The sequence below is a fragment of the Tenebrio molitor genome, chromosome 4 (genome assembly GCF_963966145.1).
Source record: "Tenebrio molitor chromosome 4, icTenMoli1.1, whole genome shotgun sequence".
NCBI lineage: Eukaryota > Metazoa > Arthropoda > Insecta > Coleoptera > Tenebrionidae > Tenebrio > Tenebrio molitor.
In genome coordinates, this window is record NC_091049.1 from 4,757,043 (window position 1) to 4,779,406 (window position 22,364).

At 38.6% G+C, this 22,364-nt stretch overlaps 2 protein-coding genes and 1 non-coding gene across 5 annotated transcripts in view; 1 reads left to right on the forward strand and 2 right to left on the reverse strand.

Moving 5' to 3' along the window:
* The window catches only part of LOC138127814 (uncharacterized), a 34,416-nt gene extending 15,550 nt beyond the window's left edge, over window positions 1-18,866 (reverse strand). Inside the window, exon 1 of one of the 3 annotated variants that reach the window (XM_069043880.1) lies at window positions 18,681-18,866. The gene's annotated coding sequence lies outside the window, so the exon portion shown is untranslated. Of the gene's footprint in view, window positions 1-4,182; window positions 4,305-18,680 lie in introns of those variants that run through there. The other 2 variants (XM_069043877.1, XM_069043879.1) reach the window with 2 other exon arrangements.
* A 298-nt stretch (window positions 18,867-19,164) lies between these two features.
* Window positions 19,165-19,237, reverse strand: TRNAA-AGC (transfer RNA alanine (anticodon AGC)). The gene has a single exon. It is a non-coding gene; the product is annotated as a tRNA-Ala (tRNA).
* Window positions 19,238-20,174: 937 nt separating this feature from the next.
* On the forward strand, window positions 20,175-22,063 carry LOC138129373 (cytochrome P450 6a2-like). The gene is made up of 3 exons (XM_069045660.1): window positions 20,175-21,313; window positions 21,365-21,616; window positions 21,665-22,063. The coding sequence occupies exons 1-3, from the start codon at window positions 20,233-20,235 to the stop codon at window positions 21,829-21,831; spliced, it is 1,500 nt and encodes a 499-aa protein (XP_068901761.1). The 5' UTR covers window positions 20,175-20,232; the 3' UTR covers window positions 21,832-22,063.
* The last annotated feature ends 301 nt before the right edge of the window (window positions 22,064-22,364 follow it).

Consider the following 22,364-nt stretch of genomic DNA (forward strand, 5'->3'; position numbering starts at 1 on the left):
AAGACACACTAAAATATTATCACGAGGGTAAGACTTGTCACAAAGGCATTAACGAAATGAAATCAGCTATAACCAGAAATTGGTACTGGCCAAATATGATAAACGATATCACTCATTACGTAAACAATTGCGAAACCTGCCAAATTGCTAAATACGATAGAAACCCACCTGTCATAAAATTTAACCTAACACCTACAGCAAGTAAACCATTCGAACAAATACATATAGACACATTCAAAATTCTGAACCATTCATTTTTAACAATCCTAGATTCATTCTCAAAATACGGCCAAGCCTACCCAATCACATCTCTAAATCCCATTAATATAATTGACGCATTACTGAGTTTCATTTCGCACCACGGTTTACCATATAAAATTACTTCAGACTGTGGAGGAGAATTTAAAAACAACTTATTAGAAGATTTTTGTAAACTACACAAGATCGAGTTACATTACACGACACCAAAAAACTCAAATAGTAATTCACTAGTAGAACGTTTTCACTCAACATTAGCAGAGGAAATCAGGTGTCTTAGACTTGAAAAACCTAACGAAAGCACTAACAAACTAATTTACTACGCGATTATAGGGTATAATAATGCAATACACTCCGTCACTGGTTATACACCATTTGAAATTGTTAAAGGTCACATAAACACAAGTGACCCTTTCGACTTAAACGACAGAAGAATAATATCCAACTATATTCAACAACACAAAGAAAACGTCAAAACCTTATATAACAACATCCAACAAAAATCTGCAAATAAAAAAGAACAAATAATTAACAACCAAAATGCAAATAGACAAGACCCCGAACCATACACCCCGAATCAAACCGCTTATATCAAAACTAAAGCCAGAAATAAGGCATACCCCAAATTCGTCAAAACTAAAGTCATTACCGACCTAGATAAGAAACTAACCACACAACAAGGAATCTATCACAAAAACCATGTAAAAAGAAATCGAAAAACTAACAAAGAAAATCTTTCTTTACAGCCTAATTCACAAAATGGAAACTCCCCTCAAAATCCTCCTCATCATAATCCTAACTAACCTAACATCTTCACAACACATCGAAATAATCACACTAGATAACCAAATACTCCCATTTCATTTAGGACAAAGTAAGGTTATAGAAAGTAAGCACACATTTATACATTACGTAGAAATAAAACCTTTAATTAAGCTTTTAGATAACACAATTAACTATTTTAATATAATTAACAATACATTTTATAATAATAACACCACATTTAAAACACAATCAGCAGCATATCGCAATACTTTAAAGGATTCACTAACACAAGTACATTATCTCATAAAAGAATCACAAAACAAACTTAATAATCTAACACCTCACCTTAGAAGCAAAAGAGGACTAATTGACATAATCGGCAAAACTTCAAAATTTTTGTTTGGAACCCTAGACTCAGACGACGCCGCAAAGTACGAAAACGCGTTCAAAATTCTGAATCATAATCAAAATTCTCTAAATAAACAAATGCAACTCCAAATTTCAATCTCCCAAAATTTAATCGACAACTACAATCACACTATTACAACCCTTAATACAAACCAAATTTTGATAAAAACCAAATTAAAGCATTTCGAACATAACGTTTATAAAACCTTCGACGACATCTCCGCATTTTTAAGAGCTCAGAACATATTAAATCAGGTAATCTTGAACTGTCAAAATTTAATCACATTCCTAGACAATCTAGAAGATGCAATAACATTCGCAAAATTAAGAACACTTCACAGCTCAGTAATTTCAACATCTGAATTAAAAAATATTTTAGATAATCTCACACACTTATATGGAAAAAACAAAATCCCTCAATTCACTAATATATTATCTTACTACCAAATTGCCGATCTAAGAGTATCATTTGCCAATAATACAATTCTATTTTCAATACACATGCCAATCCTAAACTCCGACATTTTCAACCTCTACCACATATACCCAATACCTCAATCAAACCTGACAATCGTACCACCCAATCCGTACCTTTTGCTCAGTACACAACTACACCAATACCAGGAAGAAGACTGTCTCCACATAGAAGATTCCCGAATATGCGAAAATAAACTAACCCCGAACGACGAAGACTGCATTGCTTCGATGATATTAAACGCCGTAATGAAGAAATGTCACCTAACCAAGGTACAACTAGAAAAACCCATAAAGCAACTAATCAGCAATAGTCACGTCCTCATCATACCTACGAAACAAATGAAAATCAAGAAAACATGCAACAACGTTGGCTTCACGATCCTGAAACAACCAAGTCTTGTCAAAATTCCCCAACACTGCGAAGTAGAATGCGACGATTTTCGATTTAAGAACGAAAAAGATTCCCTTCAAGGCGAACCCTTTCTGCTACCAGAAATAAAAATCGAAGAGAATAGAGAACAAACAGTAACCAGAAGTCTCATCCTACACCAGGTGGACCTAGACGAGATCTCCAAACTTCAAACAAGAATCAGCGAAATAAATCCAACCAACCACATTGAGGCCCATGACATACGTCATCTCTACCCTTCCATCAGTTCAACTGTAATCATAATCTGTGCCTTAGTTTTCATCATCGTGAAATGGAAAAACCACTGGCGGAACCTCCGGAAAAATCGCACCCCCAGGAACGACGAGCCTGCCATTTCCTCGCCTGCCTCTAATATACAAGAGTCCGAAGCGCAAAATAATACCACGATATTATTTTCCGACTTAAGGAGGGAGGAGTTATATTAGATTAAGATAGAGACATATTAGACTAATAAATTTTCCTACGATTGATAACTTGTGCATCTCCATGCACTATCAACATGTAATTAGTTTCTAAGCAAATAAGAATACATACAATGTACACATATATCGTACAAAAGTCGAACCAAACCATGTATAAAACCCCCGAAATTGTAATAACGAACCAATTGTAGTCTGATCTGCTGTCTGTAAGAATAAAAGTGGTTTTTAAAAACTCTTTCGTTAAATCGAATAATTTAATTAGCGTAGACTCTCATCAACACCTGTTTATTTGTGTTAACGTTATGAACGAAACGAGCGTTTAATAGTATTTTAAATATGACTCGCTGACATTTATTGCCGAAATTTATTGCGGGCTTAATTATTCTTGAAACGTCTCGACAAACGTAATTAGAGTTAATCCAAGAATAAGAGTTGTAGGCTTTAGTTCAAGATGAAAATTTTCTACTTTTGTAAAGTGGATACAAGACACATTTATCGCTGAAAAAAATCTCGAGAGATCTTGTGCTCAATATTGCCAGTTCAATAAAACAATAAAGAAAAGATTGCAGATGAAAGGATACACAAAGAGGTTAAATTAGATGGTACTTGTACGAATACCGCTTGACATTTATTGCGTGACACTTTTTGCCAACAGTGCAAATTTTTGGTGAATTCAAAAAAAAACTTGCTATAGTAGCACCAAACAATACTGGGAACGAGGTTGGAACGAGGGTTGGAACGTTTGGGACGGTATTTAAACATTTCTTACTGGGGGTTTTCAACACATTTGAGCTTTGCAATTTTTGTGAAATAATAAAAAATAGGACGTATTCTGAAAGAATTTAATCACAACGAGACATTTTACCTAACAGAGGTAAAAATTTCGTGATTCTTCTGAGATATGTGTCAGCGATTATGATAATAATAATTGCAGTAAATGTATGAATCTCCGCTTGAAACAACTTCCTGTAACTTGACGTTTATCGCTGAAATAAAAGGGGATAGAGTAACAGGTCATGTAGGTAAAGTTATCTGACACTTTGTGATAGCAGAGACATAAAAACACCAACACGAAGAGCTCGGCAAGATTTATTGGCTTACCAACTGGTGTACGGATGTAAATGAAATCTTAGTTTAATAATATTTGAAAATTATGACTAACATTTATTGCCAAAATTAATTACGGAATAAATTCCAGTAGGTATGAAAATGGCAGTGACATTTGTCGCTGAGAGAACCGCGTCTCCACACACTCGCTCTTAACGTGGATGCAATCTGCCATTTATGTCGTGACATTTTTCACAACGAAACAATTTCGGGCGTGCACTTAAGCGCCGAGATAAGCGTCTGACGTAACCTGACATTTATCTCCGAAATTGATTGTTGCAACTCACAGAACATGCATGAGCTAACTAATCTCACCAAGCTTAATTAACTGGAACACTTTACCGAAGAAATTGCACTTGACATTTATCGCAGCGCCGGCCAGATCTCTGCGATTTTTCAACATTCCGAGCACAACACACACAACCGATTAAACAAAATCCAACGAGTTCTTACTCGACACATTTCTAGTATACTTTGTACCAATCAGATTGAAGCCACGCCAACTCGTTATTCATTCAAATTAACCAATTTTATTCGAATTTCCAAACAGTGTGACTCAGTCGAGTCGTCTTAAAATGCGCCAATCAGAAGTTGTCTTAATCGAATTCAGTGAATTAAATTCGTATTTCGAAACCTGGCACACCGGTGGTTTAATTGGTCGAGGTGCGGACCTAGAACCGCCAGTCAAGGTCTGTGATCGACGATAAGTTCATTTGCATTGCAAACAGTCTTAATAACGACGCTAATTACGTCAAGCATCAGTAAAAAAATTAATAAACAGGGAGATGGTTATCGCGGTGGAGATAATTAGTGTAGGGAGCTTCCTAGCCACGCCCACCTGTTCAGTTTCCCGTCCGGCGATTTTCACCTTGACATTTCCCGCCGGTAGAACCGGCGTCGCCGCTTTTTGCGAGAGGGCGCGGACGTCGCCTGTCAAAAAACCCACTCGTGACTGTCGGATTGGACGCAATTGTTCCACCGAAAAAATCGCCTTCACAGAACAACAGTTATCTTCGTGAAGAAATACACGAGGAAATTGGCTGACCTTACGGTACCCAATATTGAAATTGTGTTCTTATTTCGCAAACGAGGATTCTAACCTAAAAAGCGATGATTGCCGGTAATGTCGAGGCACTAATAGGATTTAACGGTGATGAGCTCGAAGAATGGGGAATTTTTAAATCGACATCTGCAATTGCCAACTTTTTCTTTGTCGGGTTGGCAACGTCGTGAACTTGGCTGACGCTGAAAGTAAGAAGGAAACGGTAATGAGACGGACGCGGAAACAAGTGAGGTTTTTTGACAGAATGATTTGACTGTCGATTAATCGATCAACACTAGATTAAGACGGGATCGTAAAGAATCGCATAAACGTAATGGAATCGGTTTTTGATTGCCTGTTCGAATGGAGTGAAATTTAAGCCGCGTGGGTGGCAACACTACACAAGAGCTAGTGTCAAATTTGACGTTTCTCAGTTTTGACATTTGATTTCGATTCTGTTTGTCTCGTCTTGCCAACCAAAATGCACAAATCTGGGGGAATTTGAGTTGATTCAATGTTGCAAAAGCTTTGCGTTCTGTCAAAAGTCAAAGTAGTCTTTTTGACGTGGCCAGCCGCACATGCTGCCAACCAAAATTACGCAACAATCACTTGTGGTGATCTTCTGTTTAAAAATAGATCGGTTGGCGGCGATTATCTCTCCAGATGGGTTTTTGCGGACATGTGTACAAACCGGAAACGTGAGGAATTTTATGCGCGGAATGTTTGACATCCTGCAAAGCCGGTGTCGCCGTATAAGGAAGAGACACTCGCGAAGAATAGGGACATCGGCTTCTTCGGTGTCACGACTCGCGTGACCCGCTGGTAGAGGCGTGAGTTGTGGAAATTTGACAGAACAGTGGCGTACATAGTTTTTGACAGTTAAAATAAAATAATTTACGAGGTTTTTTAAACAAATCTTGATAGCGAGGCGCATCTCAGACGAACTGGCGGTAGAGTGAAATGTGACAGACGCGCAGTGGCGTAGATATTTTTAAACTAGGAAAATAACTTTGGTATCTTTTTCACATTGGTCTCAACGCTGAGACATACATCGCACGAATTGGTGTGAATTGTCATAATTTGACAGAAGCAGTGGCGTAGTAGATATGTAGATATTTTTTATTGACAGATACAAATTTTGCAACAAGATCGAATTTCTTGGCACTGGTCTTGACAGTAATGAACCAGTGGTGGAGACGCGACTACTCTAAATTTGACACAAACAGTGGCGTAGATATTTCCATTGACAAGAAAATTTAAAAAAATGTACAAATTTTCTTGGTCACTCCGGTACTAGAGGCGTAGTTTGACATTAACAGTGGCGTAGACAATTCTTTGTCCACCCATATTGCTACAAATTTTGTTTGAAACTAGCCTCGACAGTGAGTCACATCGTGGTGGTGTTTTTGCCTTTGTATCGATGCTCTGGTGTTGCGAAACATGACATTTAAATCGCAACTGGCTTGTCGAGTGAGCGAGGATCTGGTTCTTCCACTATCGAGTTTCTCTCGAGGAACTGCATCATCTGAGATAATAACTGACCAATTTTAACCCTTTCCGCTCCAAGCCGGCGTTTAACGACCACAACTCGTTTGGTGAATGGAAGATGAACGTGATGAACAATTTCCGACGCCACTGTTGACAAAAATCAAAAATTATGTCTCGATTATGTAAATTCGCAGCGAGAGTTTAGAAAGTGCACGGTTTCTGCATCTGGACGGAATCTTCGCGGCATCACGACGTGTTCTGATGCACTTTCCAATTGCTGATTTATGAGAATCGAGTAGATTTCGGAACTACGAGGTCTGTCGAAAAAGTTCCGGTCTACAATATAAAATCGTCCCTAAGAGAAGCGGCCAACACGATCGTACTCAGTATCTGGTTAGTTTTGTTACGTCAACTCCTCACAGCTTACGTTTTGCCTTTTTGGAAAATGGCCGGCGCGTAACCTTGAGACTTCACTTGCGCCGAGAATTACGTGATTTGTACCAATTCCATCGCTGACTGTTACTTTTACAAGATCAACAACAACAGATTACAAAAACAAGTAGTCGGTGAGAGTCAAAAAACTGATTGTATAAAGAATTTATGAACGAAGACAAATGACGTCAAAATCTGTGTTAAAAGGAAAGCTGACATAACCTATGTTTTGTTTTTTTTTTATTCAAAAATTGAGCTGTTTCCGCTTACATCATAACAAAAAAATACACATTTGCAAGTCATTCATATCACTTTGGAAGAATTGACAGATTTAAGGTACTAAGACTTTCGCCATTTGGGTTTTAGTCCAATTGAATTTATTTGGGGCGGGGTCAGACCAAGTGCTGATCTAATTCAACAAAACACCACTAAAGCATTGTAATACCATCCTTTGCTACCAGGAAAGGTACATTTCAGAGATGTACTAGTACCAATAGGTACCACAGTAGTTTTGAATCATGAAATACATTTCAAATTACCTAGTTGTTCAGCCATTCAGTGACAAAAACAGTGCTGGAAAATCTTGCAGGAGCATCTTTCGGCAGGTACCACCTGTTTGGTGGATAGTACTGTTATCCCAATCTATTCAAAACTGGTTTAATCACGCTTGTTCGAAGGCGGTGTGCTCACATGGTCCGCAGCTGATCGGTACCACCTCCTCCAGGTGGTACTTTTGTGTTTTGGTGTCGAAAAAGTGTCACGTAATGCGGAATTGCTGTGGTGGTGATTATGAATAACAAGAATCCCAACAATACAAACATTCTCGGGTATGTGCATGTGTAAAAAATGGTCACCACGCCTTTAAAAATTATTTAGAGCGAGGCCTTGCCCACCTACTTAAGCGTGTGCAAAGTACATCCGGCAAAAACTGTATAGACGAAGGGGTCCTCCATCGTCAGTAAACGTATTCGGTGTAAAAATGGCGCAACCATCTCATTGGTGGTCATCACACCACATTCGGTACTCAATAACTGGTACTTGACCGTAATCTCGTTGCACAACTCTACATGAGGGTATTTATAATTGGTGACCTTTATTTTTATTCATGGTAATAGCTATTTGCCAACATATGCTAATTAGATGGGAGATTTCTGTCGATGGTGGCGACTGCTAAATTCGACTGGTGAGTTACTCACTTTTACTTTTCGACAATAATTACGGTGGATGAGATACGCGATTGGCGGAAAAGTAGCGACAGGAATTTCCACTCGAGGATCACGTAAAGGCCATAATTTGACGGAGATGGGACCTAAACACTTCCACGGGTTACATAAAACACTTAATCGCCGATTTGAAAGTCGAGGAGGTACTTTTCTATTCAGATTTGCACAACTGGGGTACCGTACTGGTCGCTGACACTTTCGGATTTGTTTCTTAATTGTGGAGGATGAATGGTTGTGGGTGGTGTGGGCATCCGTGATGCATTCCTTCCGCGCTGTGCATAATGTCGACTCTTACTTCTGCATTCGCAATTGCTGTCGATGGTCGTGGGTGTAATAATACAATTAACACCTCGGTTAATAATTTTATTATCTTGTTTTCTCTTTTGAAGACGCGATCTGATCAGGTTTTTTTCTTCACTATCCGCACCTATTCCAAATGTTTTTTCTTTGAATATTCATTAACTCTTTGTTATCATTATGACACTAGTTGCACTTGACCTTTTAATTTCTTACAAATTAGTCTGGTTGTTTTTGTTGACAATTTTCATCGTCCTTGAAGTGGTCTCTAATTGTTTTCGTTGTTTGCTGAATTTTCTTCCGGTTAACTGAAGATTTCGCCATGAAATGCTGACCCTGACCATCATTAGGGCTTTTTCTTGTTTTTGTTCACCATTTCTGGTCTCAAACTTCATTTTTTCCCCAGAAATTTAATATCACTTTCCAACATTTTCTTTTAACTTCCGAAACATCTGTATTGTTTCTTCTAAACTGCCTTACGTAAATCTCCGTTTTAAAAGAAACAAATTTTTAAAAGTTCATCAATAAACCTTTCACTTCTTTTTTCTTCTTTCCAAGGTATTTGAGCATCATCAGGTTTTCTTGTTTTTGGATTTTTTGCTTTTTCTGTCTTTGGATCGTCATATTGCTCTTTGCTCTAAAACCATTTCTTAGCTCAATCTTCATTTTTGTCCAAGAAATTTAACATCACTTTCCAACGTTTTCTTTTAGTTTCCGAATCATCTGTGTCGTTTCTTCTAAACCGCCTTATGTAAATCTTCGTTTTAAAAGAATAGTACTTCTTCAATGAGCATATTATAATGATGCCTATAAATAAAAAATAAATAATCGTATGCCTATTATCCAAGAGAATGAAAATTTCAACACGAGCCGTAGGCGAGTGGTGGAATCATCCGAGTGAACAATAGCCATTATACGCGACTATACTTTCTCCACGACTATACCAAGAAAAAACAGTCTTTGAAAATTGCATTTAATTTGATTTTTAATATTTGACAATTAAAATTGTGCCTCGTTTACAAACGCATCCGATTGGCGATCTGCCGTTGTAGAATGAAAATACGAGGGATGTGATTGGTCGACAGCCGTGGATTTCAGTATATTCTAACACGGGGCGTGGAACTGATATCATTCTTTCATTGAATACCCAACAATAATGCATTCATTCTTTACTGGTCGTGGAGAAACAAATTTCTTCAAAGTTCATCAATAAACCTTTCGCTTCTTCTCTTTTCTTTCCAAGCTGTCTTCTTTGTAGATTTTCCAAAATTCCAAAAAAAGAACACATCTCTTACAATACTAAACATATTTGAATTTTTTAACCAAAACCTCCATTTTTCTAACACGTTTTTTCTTCAAATATTAAACAAATCTTCGTTTCAGAAAAAACAAATCATAAATTTTTTTAACAAAACTTTAAATTGGTACTTCAAAAGAGAATTGTTTGCAAAAACGCTTCTATAAAATAATAAAATCTTGAAATTGCTTTAATACCTCGTTCTTCGATCCTTCGATTTCTAGTTTCTTCTTCTAATATGTATTGCTTTCCGAAAAATGTCAAAATTATGTAACAAAAGTCCCTTTTGCCTTGCTCCATTTCTTTCTCTACATATTATAATACAGTAGAACTTTCTTCAAAAAATTCTTTTAAAAATCTCTCAATACTGTTCTTGGAAATGTCTTCTAAATTACCGAAACTATCAAATACACATTTGATTTTATTTTTTATTGCAATGAAAAATCACTGCATATCTTCCATTTCTACGCTGGTTTGTCAACATTTCTTCAGATTTTAATTACGTCTTAAATTTTAATTTGCTCGAAAAGTATCGATCTTCGACATCTTCACAGCTATAGAAGAATCAAATCTTTTAAAATTGTCTAAAGAGCGACTTCAGATTCTTCATTTCATTCTCTGTTACTACAAACTGATTCTTCTTGTTTGTTTAAGATTAGAGTTTTTTGTTTTCAAAACCTTTCTTCTATGAAAAAAATCTTCAACTGTAGGTTATTTAGAAACTCTAACGTTCAATTCTGTTCAATATTCATTCGCAGACTTAACCTTTAGAAGAAAAAGCTCATTCATTATTTCTAAACTATTCAAGTTTTCTTCGTAACTTTCTTAGTGCATATCTTCAATAGCTAATTTTATTCCGACAAAATATTCGCAGTTTCGACTTTCTGAAGATATTTTCGTTCCATATCAAACAACCTGAAGATTCTTTTCTTGTTTTCGTTTTAATTTTCTGCCTATTAACCTACTCCGAAATATTCTTTAAAAAATGTTGAAAAACCCACTTCTATTGTCTCTTTTTTATTTATGTGATCACAATTTCTTCAACTTTCTTCTACTGATTATTTAATACATAATTCAAATAATATCTTCCGTTATTCATTCAATTAATCAAAAAGACATCAAAACCGCATCGAGCATTTCACTTCCTCAGTTTCCAATCCTACCTTGTAGGTTCTTCAGTTGTTGAAGAAATTCCTCATAATCACATCTACACAAAATCTTCAACCAAATTTTGGACTTTATTAAAAATCTACCATCAATTAAAAAAAAACTATTGGAACTGTCTCCATTAACACTTTGTCCTCAATCAAATATCTTCAATTTTCCAACTAGAAGACTTTAATTTAATTTTTCCTCATATGTAATTATTTTTTTACCTTCAGAAAAACCTTTTGCTTTTAAATTACCAACACCACACCCATTCTTTTAACTGAAGAAAATCTTCACACTTAAGATTTCTTCAAAAATTCTTCTCTTAATATTCAAACAGTCCAACAGTTGACGCAGTTACTAACAATAAACTCCTACTTGCACATTTATTATTACCACCATCACTGTTATTATCGTATTCATATTCATTATCTCCGACTCGCCTATCTCCACACTCTGACATCTCATCTCACCTTTGACCCTCCCGGAATGGCAGTTTTTACGACCCGCTTCCCGATTTTTCTCGTGCGATTTCTATTGGTCAGAAGCAGCACCGCAAACTTTACGACATTAAACAAACCCAAAATATCTTTAATAAACCTCCTCGAAATAAATTTATGAAGAACAACCGCCGTTCTATTTACAGCGTTGCCGAGATGTTATCCATTTTGCAAGCGCTGGTCATGATTATTCGCTAATTAACAGCAACAACCCATCAGATATCGCCGTTCAATTAACAGTCAGACACCGTTCGGCGAAAACGCTAATTACACAGATCTGCTGGAAGTGACGCGGTGATGATGAGCCCAGCAGATGGTTTCCGGCGGTGGATTCCGTTTCTATCTTGGATTACCATAAAATCAGAAATAAGTGGCACATATCTCGGCGATGTTCGCACAAAAACAAGATTTACGATTGGAAATGGCGAAAAACTTTCTAGCGTGGTGCTAATGGGAGGAATCGGCGATAATTGAAGCACAATAATTGAAACTTCTTCCTCGATCTTTCGGACACATTTTTCTAGTTTTAGACTGAACGAACAAAACTCATTAGGGACGCTGATTCGATTCTAATTTTAGCGCTGGAAATTATGAATGGACTGGTCAAATTAAAACACAAATGGATGCTTAAAATCGCTGCATAATTTACGGCTTCTGACCCACTTTGGATGTCTTTAACTAACGACGACGATAAAGTTCCGTCTGGTTGAATCAATGTTTATTTTAATTTTTCACGGGTCTCGCTAACAAAGACATTCTCCACGGAACGAGGCACACAACATCTTGTTCAATTTGTTCGGAATTTGTTCAGATTTTCTTATCTTTGACGAACGTGACCGGTGTTATCACAAGAACCATGTACAGGTCAAGCTGGAGAGGTTTGTTCGTGTTAAATCGCGTTTTTGGACAAATTTTGCCCTCATAACCTCAAATTGCGACTGAAGGGATGACGCGCGGCGGAGGTGCCAACCGCGAAAGTGAAATTTTCAGGTTGGCGATGCTGCAACGGGTTGACGGTTGCTTCCGACTGTCAAATTATAAAAGATTCCGATTTTTATTGATATATGCTCATGGCCTGCTGTATCGACAATCATTTTGAATCTGTCACCTTTTCACCAAACGTCAAATCAAAACATTTTCACTCGAATTTCGCAATTTCATTCGGAATTCGCAATTAAGGTTAGCACCTCAACTCGAGAATGTTATTGCGGTAACATCTCCGTCGGAATTCAAAAAACATGTTGCACTTTAAATCCATCTTTGACTGATCCGTAAAAAATCTAACCTTCATCGTCGACTCCGTTAAACACATTTCCTTCGCTGCCATTCCGGTCCATGCAAATCTGGCCGAATTGGCGCTGTACCGTAACAAAAACACCAATTAAAACAAAGTGTGCGGATCCAGTCAAGGTCGTCGATTTAATGATCGATCAAAAACCGTAAAATCATGCAAATGAGCGATCAGGTCCGCTAATGATCGCGCCGAATACCATTTGAACAACGGGGTGAAGCGGGGGTCACAGACACCGCACCAAAACAAAAACCTCGCCAAAGACTTAAAAATACGAGCGGGTCAACGTATCGCCACAAATAAATCCAGTTTCCGACAGAAGTGACCGCTACTTGGATTACATAAAACCATAAAAGTGAACGTGGACACGAAAAAATCCTGCTGACTGGGTTACCGCCAGTGCTTTGTTACTACAACTTGAAGTTACAAATTGTAAAACAACGGGTTGAAATGTGTCAACGTGACCTTGCATACGCGGCGGATTCTGCGGTTTATTTATAAATGGGGATTGCGCCAGTGTGGCCGCCGCGATCGCCGGATTCGACCCCGGGTGAGTATATGGAAAGGCGGCGAAAATCAACTGACTTTTATCAAGTGGATCAGGACAAGTCGTTGCACTTTCTAATGGGATATTATGGTACGGTTCCAACCGGACAGCCTTGGCAATAACGGCCAGGATATCGCGGTACGAGAATGACAGCAGGAGGCCGGTTCTGACGACTTTTCCAAAAAATGATCAGCTTTTAAAGGTGCTTTGGTGAAAGAGTCGATAAGGACTTCCGCCGAGACGAGAAGAACATGTCACGTGACGTGGGATGGCGCCAACGCGGCGCAAGTGAAGCTCGCCCGTGTGCTTCACGCTCCCGCAGATGTACTTTTCAATTCGGCAAAAAAGCACTTGGGGGATTGGACAGTTGTGTTATTATTATTATTTAATACACCTTCTTGAGCTCTACTACATTATCGGTTTAAATGAGTGGTCATTATGGAGAAAGCTACTACATATTTGGTAGTTTTTGCTGTAAAGAATTCCTCACAAACATTACGTATTTCTTGTAACGAAATAATAAATAAAAAAATGTCTACACGAACTTGAAAAAATCAAATATTTAAAGTAGAGAGATTCACGTGGAGAAGTACACGTCACGTGAGGTGGAGAGTACGAGATTAAATGTCAATTGTAGGTCCGCCCACTCTTTTTACTGACGAAAGGGAAAATACAGTGCGGAACCACTCGGATTGTGACTCACTCAATTTGGAGCTTTACATATTTTAACCGAAAAGAACCTGTCACGTGTCATGGAGTTTTTGATAATGAAGAAACTCGAAGTGTAAAAAATACAAAAACAAATTCAAAACGTGTCAGTATTTGAAAAACAAATCAACTGCACTTGAAGGTTATTAAACGGAAATGACCTTAACTTTATTATCATGCATATGTACTTCTTGATTGAAAAACTACTTACAAACAAAATTTCTTTTAAAAATCATAATATCCACCGATTCACCTTTGTTTTGTTAAAAGCATTTTCTAATTTTGAATATGTAGAAATATATACAACTTATGGTGTAAAATTCCTGTTTGTGTAATTTATGACGTTTGAACAAGAAACTAGCTCAAAGTATGTTCCAGGTCACTGCTATAGCTTCAATGGTATATTTAATTGTAGATTCTCCAGTGAGTTTATAATCAGAATCATTTTCATTCTCAACTAGATGTCCAACCGTTCTGAGTACACTCAAAACGAGAAGAACCTGTCACGTGATATTAAACTAAGCAATTACAATGTAAGTTTCAGCTCCGCCCATCCACTTCTCAGTTTAAACAAATTCCTTTTCTTTCTTTTTATTGTGACGGAAATATTTTCTAATTTCAAAAATAGAAGAAAAAAATAACAGTGATGTGTTTAACACCGAAAAATAGTCCAACAGTAGAATGTATTATAAATTTAAGGAGAAACAATTGATAAAACTCGATTCTGACTCACCCAACAAGCGATATAACACTTCAAATATTTTATTTTAGATCTAGAAAGACACCAAACTTCTTCGAAAGGAGCTCCACTTCTTCACTACACAAGCGACGACTCTGTGAGTAAATCAAAACGAGAAGAGCATATCACGTGGGTTCAAAAGTACTACTTACAATGGAAAATTTAGCTCCGCCCACCCACTTCTCGTTTCAATCGTACATATTGTTTCAACCTTTTTTTACTACAAGTGTCATTGTAAAAAAAAATATCTGCTTATTCTACCAAAAACACATAAAAAAACACTACTTAACAGTCAATTGCATGAACGAAAACGCACAATAGAAATCGTAAAATACCTCAAAAGTTTAGAAACTACTTGTTAATTGCTACTTAACACGTAGTAAAGTCACTAATCTTTAACTGTTGGTAGTAATCAGTTTTGATTTACAAAAAATAAAGTACCAACTGAACGGAAACTTGAACTGCGCATTTAATTGTTGCCGAAAAACTTCTCGACAGTTATGGCAAAGGTGTGGTACCAAATTGTGTATCTCCCATTGCCACCAACTTGATTTCGTTGTAGTTTTTTTTAGTTTTTTAGTCGTAATAAATTGCGCCGGTAGATACAGAAAAAATTAGATCAATTATTATAATTAGAGCCTCGAAGACAAATAAATTCCCGAAAGGCCCACATTCCATACTCGGTAAAAACAAATGCGAAAAAAATGGTAAAATCCGATTGGTCAAGCCCAGCTGTCAGTCAGTGTAGGAATGTACAGTTAACCATCAATACTCCTCTGCTGAAAATAGCTCGGGTAAATTATAAAACACAAGTTATTTATAATTTGTATGATAATTAATTCACGAACTACTTGTCTTAGGTAATCGATTGACGTTTTCAGTTGTTTTTGCGGCGCATTTTCGACGGTTGGCGCGCCTGTCCGTCAAAACGACCTGTCAAATTTCAGAAAACTGCGCCACCAACCGTGAAAACGCGTCCACCCCAGCCCATGTGTCCACTTCTTCGGTGAGTCTTCCTCCGGCGTGACGTTGCTCCCAAGCCGTGACCTTGAAGTTCCCCGAGCTATTTTCTAACGCCGCCGGCCCCGAATACCGCAAAACGTTATTTATACAGCGCACACCGAACCTCCGATCCCGTTGGTCGTCGATTGACCGTCAATTGACACGACTTAACCTCAATTACAGCCAAATGCACCGATCATTTCCGAGTAGTATTTAAGTCGTCTCGGTTGGAAAGTAAAAGTTGACATTTCGTATCGCAACGCAAAGGTCACCGCCTGATGGGGAACAATCGAACAATGGGATCGCGGCCGTAGCGCGGGGGATGGGAGCAGACCGGAGCCCTCCTACGCCACTGGATTCCGAATTCGTGATGGCGTGCATGGCGACTGCGATCCCTCAACGTAAATGTCTAGTTTGTCGATTTAATCATGGGGGAGGAGGATCAGGAGGACTCGGGGGACATTATGTGTCACGTGAGGTCCAGTGGCGTAACAAACCAGCAAAAATAATAATAATAATTACAATAATAATGATACATACCTAATTGTAATAATAACATTAATAGTCGCACTAACTACTAATCCTGTGACGATATGTAAACATAATAATAATAATAATGACGACAACTATTAACAGTGCTGTTGGAATATTCCTTCAGTTTTTTTTTTATTAATTATTGACAATTAAGAATATTTAAAGTGTGGAAAAAAGTGAATGTTTTCCCCGGAGCTACGACTAGATCTTACACTTCCTTCAAGTTATTGATCCTTACGTTATCGATTTTTGATCACGTGACGGTATATTCCAGCAAATTCTTTTCATTGGTTTCATTCTACATATTTCTAGGCTACATTTTGTATTTGTGTGAAATGATTCGTATTAATTTCCATTTATAACTCGTTTAAAAGATACGACAATAAAGTGGATCGACATCCGGTTTTAAAAGCAGCAACTTCTGTAAAACTTGACACTTGCAAAACGAGACGCTAAATCACGGTTAGATTGAAATGTCAAAATTCGCCGAGGAAATTTTGTTTGTTTCGCAACTGACGAGAGCCATGTTCGCACCAGATAGGTATGTCAGTTTCGACAAATGACAGGTGACAGGTGTAATAAACACTAATAAACTATGAAAATCAAGTGGTGGATGATTTTCAAAAATTTTGTCAATTTTTAAATGAATTCACTTTAAGATGGCCGACTGAAGTCAAACTAATGTCAAAATTGATCGCAGTACCTTTGACATTAGTTAAGAAGTTTTTTGTGTTCTAACCTTGAATTGTCAAAAGGACACCAAAGCCAAAAAAAACGTAAAAACAAATTAAGTAATATTCTTTTGTTTTATCGTGGTCGGCCATGAATGTCAATCAAAATTTACAGATTTTCCAGTAACCGTCAAACTTTTTTAAATTTCTTCACAGGTTACAGTAACATTTGCCTTTTGACATATTACCAATTTTCAAATGAATAACTGTAGTAAAAATATGAAAACTGTCACTTTCGACCAACCCCAAAGCCCCAAAACCTCCAAGTCGCGGTCAAAACAATTGCAAATGTCATTGTGGTCATCACAATTGTATTATCTGTCATTTTGTGACTGACATGACGCATCAATATTGAGACAACAATGGAGCATCAACTAAGGACTTGCACGATGCACGGCCAACGTGTGGTATTTTTACCTCGTGTTACATGTCAAGCTTGAGGAACGTGACATAATTAGCATTGCTGAAGGACAATCAAGTAAGCTACATACGAAATATTTTTTTAATAGTGTCATACTGTCAAAATGTGTCAGAACCCCCTTGATCGTGAAGTGTTTATTAAAATGAGCAATCGAGATTCATAAAATGATACAAAAGGACCCACAAAGTTTTAACCTTGAGAGCTGTCAAAATGCCAACAACAATCACAGTCAAATTACATACTAGATGGTTCAGTTTTACCACAGTGGGCCATGAATGTCGTCTGGAATTTAACAACTTTCAAACGTTTTTGAATTTTATCGTTATTAGAATCTGTCATTTGTGACTAACAAAATAATAAACTCAAATCGAACAATTGAATTTTGATTGACATTTGGTAAAATTCAAAGCCTACTAAACGCACGAATTCACTGCAGCTGTTGAATTTCTGGCAACGGTCATTGTTGTCGTCATTTTTTGATTGACGTGTGACGTAAGAGAGTTACCACAACAATTGAGCATCAAACGGCGACGTTCCAAATTCCATCGCCGCCTAGATCTTGCATTTGCAAGTAGTTTTGTAATTTGTCGAGCTTCAAGAATGTGACACAAATAATTGGAATCACTGAAGACGACAATCGAGTGAGCTATGGAAGTGAATTTTTGTAATGGAAGACATAAACAAAAATTAACGAACGTCGTGGAGATAACAATTTTCATAATTACGGGTATGGAAAAATGAATGGTAAGTGATGCCATACTAATTAGTCGTGATACCAACACGATTAATCAAAATATGAGCGTGTAATTAAGTTGTGAATTGCGATTCACAAGTAAGGGGCTCCCTTCAGGGATAATTCTAACGTGACTAGATCCGTTGTAAAAAGTAACTGGGAAGGGGGCTCCGGGGCCGTAAACCGGCCCATGAGCGTTTTCCCGGATCCGTTTTTTCCTCCGGGCCGCAATTAAAGCGGAATGTTTTTACGAGCCCGTTCGGTTGATTGCGTCGCCGAACAAAAGCTCTTTGAAGCCGGGGTGAAACTCAACAAGTGCAGCCACTCGTGCACAGCAAAAAACCCCAAACAAAAACATCTGCCTAGCGGGCATCTGGCCACCATGGCCTACCAGGACCGTTGCGATCTCAGGCGCAAATGATCGCACAAAAACACTGATTAGAAAGTATCAATCAATTAAAACAAAATATCGGCGATCGGCCGATAAAAATCCGTTGTTCTTTTGTTCGTCGGGTACCCGCCGGTACCACCCGAAACCACGGGAAAAACTCCGACGTCACGGTTCCCATCACGTGTCACACCACCCCGGCCGCCTATGATTGATACTTTCCGGTTGGGGTTATTGTTTGGCGGTTGCCAACGCAACGGCGCCGATTTATTCGTAACAAGTGACACTCACCTCGGCCTCCGGATGTCCAGATCCGCAAGAACCGATGGTTAACTCATCTCCCATCCAGGTTAGGTTTTGCACACAGCACTCTTGATGTGGAACGCGGCCGACACTGTTCTCCCAGCCGTGGGAACCTAGCAACTGACCATTGTTGCTGTTCAACTTGAAGACTTCTTGGAACGGCGGACTCGAGTTCGGGGGGCGGCGCATGCGCTCTCTCCCAAAGCTTTTTCGGCGTTCTTCCGAAGGGCCGCGGCGGAAGACGCGCAGGATGCGGTGCGGTTGACAGTACTGACCTTGGCTGACTGGAACACAACAATGCCCGATCGTAGTTGGCGTGAACTAAAATGTCAAGCCAGACGATAAACATTTAAAGTGACAGTTTAAAAAAAAAAGTAATGAAGATTGAAGCAATGAAGAGTAAATGTGCAATTGTCTTCATTTAAGATATTAATGATAAAAATTTGATTAATACATTGGAAAAAAAAACACTTGGAGGCGCCGGGTATCGATCCCGGTACCTCTCGCATGCTAAGCGAGCGCTCTACCATCTGAGCTACGCCCCCTGTGTCATTTACTTTTCAATTATTCCATTTATATGCATCATCATTACTGTTATGTATTTTTAGTTGTCTATATTTCATGTCATTTAATTGTCTTTGTCTCATGTCACTATTTATTATTAACAATTTCCATGTATTCAAAATTAACAATTATTATGGGAATCATTACCTGAATTAACAATTCCATTTATTAAAACTAATTGAGCATATTAAAATAAATCGCAGAGTAGCCAACCTTAAGATAACATATTTCTATGTTGGTAATTATTTGTTTATTAATTTATAGCTAAAAAATACTTAAGAATGAAATACATTCCTAAATACATTCATTGTGTTTCATTTCTTCCTTTCCACTTGTTCTGGTTTTCAAGGCTTGCCCTCACAGACAAAGTTTTTTGCAGATTTACACCAGCAACTGAAGAAAAAACTTTTAACTTTTTGATGCAACTGACACGAGTCTCAGGACCTTCAAATTCTACTGTATTTTAAATATGTCCTTGTCAACGTGGAGCAATTTAAATTTCTAAAGAATAAAAATTAAATCTTGTTTATTTTTTATTTTAGGTTATTTGGACGAGTGCTTTGCCCGTTTGAAAAATGGCCGCGCGTGACCTTGAGGCTTCACTTCAGCCTCACAGGTGACTATCGCGCATAGTCCACTGCCCCAGATCTAATTAGTAATTACTTTCTTATGTAACAGCCGGAAGACAACAAATAATTTCAATAACGATTTTTTGAATGAAGTCTTATGTTAATAACTGCAAGAAGGCCACAAAACCTGCAATAAGACTAATTTGTGTACAAGGTAATAAGACTCGCTTTTCGCAATTCTTGTTGACTTATCACAGAAATGTCTTTACATTATCATGTTTCCATAATTTGGAGATTAAAAGTAATGGCAAAATTCTGTTGACAACACATGACCCCGATAGGAGGCAGAGCGGACGAGTTCTCTTCTTACCACCAGTCAGTCAGTGCAAGCGGCAAGACCGGTCGAGATGGGCGTCTTCGTACAAGACTCCTGGACGGAGATTCTCCTCATTATAACAACTCTTGTGGTGATTGTGACAAATTACTTCCGCACCTCTTACAAGTACTGGGCGAGTAAGGGTGTCCCCACGATTCCACCTCGATTTCCATTGGGCAACACCAACATTATACTCCCCAAAGGGTTCTCAGTCGGCACCCTCAGTAAGAAGTTCTACGACGAACTGAAACGCAACGGCCACAAATTCGGGGGTGTGTATCTAGTCACTGAACCAAATCTCGTGGTGGTGGACCCGGAGTACATCAAAGACATCTTGTGCAAAGACTTCCAACACTTTGTCGATCGAGGGACGTACTACAACGAGAAAGACGACCCGATCAGCGCCCACCTCTTCGCCATCGACGGCCTCGCCTGGAAGAATCTGCGAGTGAAGCTCACCCCGACCTTCACCTCAGGCAAGATGAAGACGATGTTCCACACAGTGGTGCAGTGTTGCGAGTACATGAAAGACGCCATCGACTCTCAACGAGGCGCAGACATAAACATCAAAGAAATGTTGGGGAAGTTTACCACGGATGTAATCGGTACTTGTGCGTTTGGTATCGAGTGCAACAGCTTCAAATACCCAGATGCCGAGTTCCGCAAGATGGGGAAGAGAATCTTCTACTATGACTTGTGGAGATCTATTAGAGCTTTCTTCCTGATGAACCTTCCAACCCTGTCGAAACGGATGAATCTGAGCGTGAACAACCACGACATACAAGAGTTCTTCACGAGGATTGTCGCCGAAACTGTGAAGATGCGAGAGGTGAAGGGAATCAGACGCAACGACTTCCTGCAGATCTTGATCGACATGAGAGAGTCCACGGGGTTCAATCTGGACGATATTGCGGCTCAAGTGTTTCTATTTTTTATTGCTGGCTTCGAAACGAGCTCCACAGCGATGAATTTTGGACTGTACGAACTCGCCAGACATCCGGACGTCCAGAAGAAGCTCCGAGAAGAGATTTGCCAATTGTTGGACAAGTCTGACGGTCAAATCACTTACGAGAGTCTCGGGGAGATGAAGTACTTGGACCAAGTGTTCAACGGTGAGTACTTTTTGGGGAATTTTTTTTGGAACAATATTGTTTGTTCTTTAGAGACTCTGAGGATGTACCCTCCTCTGGTGACCCTCAATCGGCGATGCGTCAAAGACTACACCCTCCGAGACACCGGCGTAGTCATAGAAAAAGGTACTCCGGTACTGATCTCGACGCTAGGTCTCCACATGGACCCGGAGCATTATCCCGAACCAGAAACCTTCGATCCGGAGAGATTCAACGAACAGAACAAGCAACAAAGACACTCTTTCACCCATTTACCCTTTGGGGACGGTCCCAGGAATTGCATAGGTGTGTTGGTACCACTGTCGAAACGGTAACTTCTAGATTCTCTTGCAGGTCTTCGTTTTGGGATGATGCAATCGAAGATTGGAATCGCTACTGTCGTCAAGAATTTCAAATTGTCTGTTAGTCCCGCTACGAAACCGATACAGTTTGATCCCTACACCTTTCTTCTGAAGAGTACCAACGAAGTTTATTTGAGGGCAGAAAGGGTGGGAGAATAATCTTCACGCGTTCATCACTACTTCATCTTCTCACTGTTTATATTTTATTTAGCACCATTTTTATTCTTTGGAGGTGACCAACACGTTCAGAAAGAAGAACAGAAGCATCTGTGGATACGGCAAAGAAAAAGGAAGAACCTGAAATGGGGTGGTTGTGATTTGGAAAGGTTGTAGACTCATTTGCAAATGAATAAATGTATTTCTGAAGCACAATAAATTATTTTATTTTTGATCAAGTGGTCACACAAGGAGTAGTTCTTTTGTAAAATCCCCTCCAAATGGACACTTTTTTAACACCTACTAAAACTAAAAGAAGAGTATCTTCTGTTGGACAACGCTAGTACTACCTCAACTAGAGGAAGCACGAATTTGGTGGTATCGATTTTGTGACCAAGCTAACTCCAATGGTTACAGTTCCGGAGTTTCTTGGGCTTGAGGGGCCACATTTGCGTGTGCAAATTGTGACACAATGTTGCAAAACCATGTCAAGTGTCATCTTCCTAGAGATAATCTTCTGTTGCGTCAACACAAAT